The 5,955-nt window shown below is 34.9% G+C and overlaps 2 protein-coding genes across 2 annotated transcripts in view; both read right to left on the reverse strand.

Annotated features, from left to right (window-relative positions):
* Positions 1-1,177: 1,177 nt before the first annotated feature.
* Positions 1,178-1,930, reverse strand: BDZ99DRAFT_388347 (uncharacterized protein; the record flags this gene model as incomplete). Its single annotated transcript, XM_033715565.1, has 3 exons — positions 1,178-1,391; positions 1,647-1,667; positions 1,785-1,930. Coding segments are annotated over 3 exons (381 nt in total), but the record flags the coding sequence as incomplete, so codon positions are not given.
* Positions 1,931-5,636: 3,706 nt separating this feature from the next.
* The window catches only part of BDZ99DRAFT_476902 (WD40 repeat-like protein), a gene marked incomplete at both ends in the record, with an annotated part of 687 nt that continues 368 nt past the window's right edge, over positions 5,637-5,955 (reverse strand). The window contains one exon of the mRNA XM_033722084.1: positions 5,637-5,684. Within this exon, the coding sequence (XP_033576439.1) occupies positions 5,637-5,684 (48 nt within the window). The remainder of the gene's footprint in view (positions 5,685-5,955) is intronic.

Here is a 5,955-nt window from a genome sequence, read left to right on the forward strand (position 1 = left end):
TATCTAGCCAGCTATTCCACCCCCTTTGCACTTATCCTAGTAAAAACAGTCTTTAGTTCTAGCACTTTATAAATAAGCTAGAAGTAGTACTATAATATAGTGCAGATAATTAAAAACAGCGTAATAGATAAGGAAACGGGCTTCTATATATATATATTATTACTTCGATTACGGTTTTATAGACAGAGCCTATTATTACTAATATTAAATCTCCGGCTCTATATAACTCTGCTGGACGCTCTTAAATAATAGCGGATCTTGCAACCTAATAGATTGTGCGAGCAGGCGGATTGTGTAAGTAGGCGGATTATGCAAGGGATTATGCAAGCTAGTGTAATTAAACTCCTTATAACTAACGCATGGCGCATATAACTTTGCTATTTGCGAACACCTGCCGCATGTAATCCTGCTATCTTATTCCGGGCAAGCAGATTAATTATATAAGTAATTAAACTGTGTAAGTAGTTTAACTATATAACCGGTATAATCGCGAGATTAGTAATTATATAACTAGTATCTAATATAAATATTCTCTGCTTTAGTAGAATAATATGCTTGAAATTACTATAAAACTACTTAAGTAAGTTACTAGCGGTTTCTATAACACCTATAAATACTTTAAGTACCTATAAAACTTAGGGTACTAAAACTTTAGATACCTATAAAACCTTAGGTACCTATACCTTAGAGTAACTATAAAATATTAGGTATATATAAAACCTTATATACCTACGCCTTAGGTACCTATAAAACCTTAGGCACCCACCGCTTAAGTAATATAGTAGCTTATAAAAACTTTAAGTATAGAAACTATTGCGCTTTATTTCTATTTACACTATAAATATACAGTACTAACTTATACTATAACTAGAGCTAGGTTTTCCCTTACCTTCTTAAGTATTAACTTTATTTAAATATATAGCTCCCTATTCTTTCTTTCCTAACTTTTACCGCTCGGAAATATAACCTTGCGCAGCTGTTATATATAAGGAATTAACGGCCGGCAGGAATTAGTAAAGTTCTTATTTACCTCTATATTAAATATATTTTCCTTAAAAACCTTACCTATTTTAATTTCCGCAAGTTCCTTTATATCCTTGTAATTCCAAGACTTATATTCCGTTCTGCTCCTTTTTTAGCTATATCTATTCCAGTGTATATAAAGCTAGAAGAGTACCTAGAAAAACAACTCTAAATTATATATAAAGTTATAGTATTTGCTGTAAAAAGCACTAATTGCTATAAACACCTTAGTGCCGGTCTTACTTAGCGCGCCTAATACCTTTTTACGGTTAACTTTAATAGTAAGGTTAAGGTTAATTAGGAAACTATTGTCTTTATCCTTTTTAAGTATAATATTTCCGGCTAATATATCGCGATAGAGGATGTTTCTTTCTAGCAATAATTTATATCCTAAGACAGTTAGCTAGAGTTAGGGGCCTGTCTAACTAAACTAACCTTTTATCCCCCCTAAGATCCTGTTTATTATAGCTACTAGTAAGCTTATATTATATATACTTTTCCTAACGCGTTATATTACTAACTAATAATATACTCGGTTTTATTGCAAGCTATCCCCTTTAGTAGAAAAATCTAAATATAACTGTTTTAGAGGTCGTATAGACTAATAATAAGAGCTAGAGCACCTCTTTCGCGTAATACTGTTGCTTCTACCTTAACCGCTTATAAGTCTCTCTACCGCGGGGCCTTTAGCGTTAGAGAAGTCTATAAGTAGTTGTAAGTTTAGGTGCCCTTATAGTAGATATCTCCTACTTCTATTTTACAGCCCTTCGCGCAAACTATTGCAGGTATTAACAGCAGCACTTTTATTATAAACAATTTTATAATAGTAATACTCTGCTATATTTTTTACGCCTGCATTTATTACTTTCTTAAGTAGAGGCTTCTCCTCCGGCCGCTTTTTATACTTCTAAAAGTCTTTAATAATAAAAAAAAGGCCGGATTTATCGTGGACTTCCTAATAGGTAGTTGCTTAACCTGCTATACAATGCTGTTGCTTTATAATATTATCTAGATAATATTACTCCAGTTGTATATTCTGCGTGATTTTAATATGCCTGCTGCCCCTTTTACCGCAGATTATAGGGTTAAACCTAAGGTCCTTTAGAGCTATCTATAGATACCCTAAAACTGCGGATATAAATATTAGCGCATTTTTATATATATTAAATAATTGCAACGCAACCGCTCCGAGTCGGTTAAATGCCTAGAGCCGCATAATAGAACCGCAGAGTGTAAAGCCAGTAACTAATTATCGGGTGTCTTGCGCAGTAAAGATTTTCTAAGTATATTAAGACAGATTAAACTAGGTGCTGTTATAGTTATCCTTTTACTAGTTGCTCTTTAGCTTGCTTAGTATAAGGACGTTGCACTAGTTACAGGGAGCACTATTATTAGACGTCTTGTTCCGCCGGCTATAGATAATACTAATATCCAGCTTCCGTTTGCTAATAAATCCGGGGATAGGCTTATTTGTTGTGGTAAAGCACCGCTAACGCGTTAGAGGCTGGAGGCCTTACCTCTAAACATGCTACACCGGGTGCTACTTAGAGGGTACTTAGAGGGTAATTAGAGGGGAAATATAGGATTAACCGCAACTTGCGGCGGGGACGAAAGGGAACAGCGCTATACTGCTGCACTTGTTACACACAAGGGTAAATAGTTAGCTTCCTTCTTACGCGGAAGAATAGATAACTTAATTTTAATACAGAACTTGCGAACTGTATTAGAAAACGGAGCTTAACTGCAACTGGCGCTGGAATAGGATATAAAGCTATACTACTATTATACTACTATATCTCCGTTTTAGGGGCGGGCGGTCTCCTCCTTGCGCGTTAATGTTGGCGCCACTACTTAGCAGTAGCTCGACGGTCTTGTTATAGCCTCCTCGCGATATATTGCTATGCAATTTGGTGTAACTTTGTAATAAAGCGGATAAAAATAATAAGTAAAAATACTCGGCGTTAAGAGGGGTTTAATTAGGGAATAAATAAGTAGGGTAGTGTTAAGTTTTCGCGTGTTCTAATTAGCCTATAGTGTCGCGCTAGGTCTTTTAGGTAGTTAGTAATAGCCCGGAGGCGGCCCCGATTATTAACAGTATTGCTAAAAATAGGGGGAATATAGGAATACCTGCAATCTACTATTACCGCTTTTTTAGGGGTAGAAAAACCCCTTTTATTAGCCTAGGTGTTTATAGGAGTATATAGAAGTTCCTAGGATAGTTTCTATAATATTTTTAGGGGTAGAAAGTAGATCTATTTAGAATCGTAGGCGTCTACCACGGCGCTATATTCTTAGTGCCTGCGGAAGTAATATTAGTTTCTAAGTGTAATTATAGTTTTAGAAATACTAATATATAAGATATAACTAGTTAAGGTATAGAAAACGAGGGGGAGGACTTAGAGGACCTAATTTTAAAGAATATTAGTAAAAGTGGAGATAAAATAAGGAGAAAAGGCACCTTACTATTGCGAAGTTTCTCCTTAGTATTAGTAGTAAGCTATAACGCTGTGTTTTTATTAGATTAGTTTGTTAGGCGTGCTCTAATCGGCTATATATAGCTATAAAATTATTCTAAGGTTCGAATAAGGCCCTTTAATAAGCACTAGAAGTAATAGAAGCTTAATAGTAGTATATTACAGACTAAGGTATTAGCCGTAGAGGCCTAAGGTAAAAACTATATTAATAAGCTTGCTATTAAAGCTATATAGAACGTCGGGCGGGGTAACCTAACTAATAAAAAACACTATACATATATAATTAATTATACTCTGCTGCTTAATATTATTTCCAATCCTGCTTTATCCTATATATACCTAAGTGCGATATAGTACTATAGCGACGGAATTTAGTTACGCCTTAAAAGAATACTGTCCGCAAATTAGGCGCAAGGGCAATAATACGAAGGTAATTTTTCCGTAGAAGGTGTTCTAAGGTTCTAGAGTAACCGTAGCTTATAACCTATACTAAACTATAGGAAATATTAATATATATATAGCGTATAAGTTATATTAATATACTGCTTATATATTGCGGTATAGTAGGCGTTGCGCGACGTAGGGAGATGTTACCCCTTATATATTATACTAAGTCGGTAAAATCTCGGGGTGCTAGGGCGCTTAGGTAAGCTCTAGGATATAGCAAAAGGAGGCAGCTCCTTAAATAGACTTAATTAGGAGTACCGCGTTTAATACTGCCACCTGTCTATTATCGCCTGTCTATTATACCCCTATTCGTGCCTTATTATAATAGTATAGGCCGAGCTAGCAGAGGAACCTGTTAAGGTTCCTTATAAAGGCTTTATTAAGTTATATATTTAGCTGTTATATATATCTACCGTGTTAGAATATAGCCTAAAGGGCCCTTATTTTTATAATAGTTAGTTGCACCTAACAGTAAGAAAAGAAAGGGCACCTTAACCTTTGCAAAGTTTCTCCTTCTACTATACTTAGGGCCGTAAGCTGCAACGCTGCGTTTATACTGCTAGATTCTTAAGGCAGGCTAATAAGGTACTAATTAGCTATAAATTTAGCTATAAGCTTAGCTTACTAAAGTTAATAACACCGTAATAATTATATAAAACATGCTGTGTCGTTTTATCTAAACCGGATTAGTCTATTTAGAAGTACTAACTAGGGTGGCAACTTTATATAAATTTGTATGCGATATTAGCTATAAAGCTAATAACGACTTCTAAGTATAATAGCTATGTTCTCCTTAAATAAAGCCCTTTTATAAGTATTAAAAGTAATAGAAGCTTAATAGTAGTGCTGTATAATCACGTAATAATAAAAACGGAGGATAAAAAATATCGATTCTATATAGGAATCTAGCTAGGTTATATATATATAGGGAGGGCCTATACGGCCCTAAATATTAACTAGATCTATAGTAACGTCCCTTACTACAGGTCGAAAAACACTCTATACTAAGATAAACCTATTATTTAAGTATTTTAACTCCTTTCCTTACAACTTTATTAAGCTATAGTTAGTATATTATTTTTCTTAGAATACTTTCCTTTTAGGAACTAGTCTATAGTACGAAAAATACAATGGTTTTAGTTATACTATTAATCGTTCCGTTTACGACGTCTAGATCGATTTTAGGTTTGCACCCCTGCTATACAACAGCTATTAACACCTTTTTAAATTTCGGAGTACGTAAATAATATTTCTATTATAAGAGAAGATACTTCTATAATATAAAGAAGCTTAGCTATTAGGAATATGCGCTCCAAATTTATCCGTGCAAGATAGCCTTAAAAATGTCTTAGCATAAGGAGTTAGCGCGCTTATATAATAATATGCTAGATAATAAGCGATTTATATTATATTTAATACCTAACTATATAGCACTCTTCTAAATACGTCTATAAATAGTTACGTGCTAACTATTTTTAGCCGCTAGGCTCTATATATTGCTATATATATCTTATATATTTTCTGTTATTACGTTTATAGTTAGAGAAGTTATATTAATAAGTATAGAAGATTCTAGATATCCCTTTTAAAAGATAAATACTTGCTGCTCCCCGGCCCCCTCTATAAAATAGAGATTAGAAAAGAAATATATAATAAGATAAAGAAAGTGTGTACAAGGCCTATATACGAAATTTAAGGAACGTAGTACAACCTGAAGAATGCCCTAAAAAGACTACGTTTCTGTTAACTATAGCGCAAGTCGGTCGATATTTAGAAGGAAGCTATAGCAACCGCTGTTGGTTTAAAGAAATCCACTGGTCTTGTACAAAGACATAAGACGGCTGCGCTCTTTGGGACGAGGGCGGTGGCGTAGTAGGAACATGCAAGCAAATATCACCGCGATTTGTTTGGATATACTGGCCGTCTGGCGAGAAGGCGACGGCGTTGACGCTGGAGGTATGGCCCTCGAGCACGCTGCGGCACGACCCTGTAGCCGCCTCCCACACCCGCA

Source organism: Mytilinidion resinicola (assembly GCF_010093595.1).
Source record: "Mytilinidion resinicola strain CBS 304.34 unplaced genomic scaffold BDZ99scaffold_10, whole genome shotgun sequence".
NCBI classification, from domain to species: domain Eukaryota; kingdom Fungi; phylum Ascomycota; class Dothideomycetes; order Mytilinidiales; family Mytilinidiaceae; genus Mytilinidion; species Mytilinidion resinicola.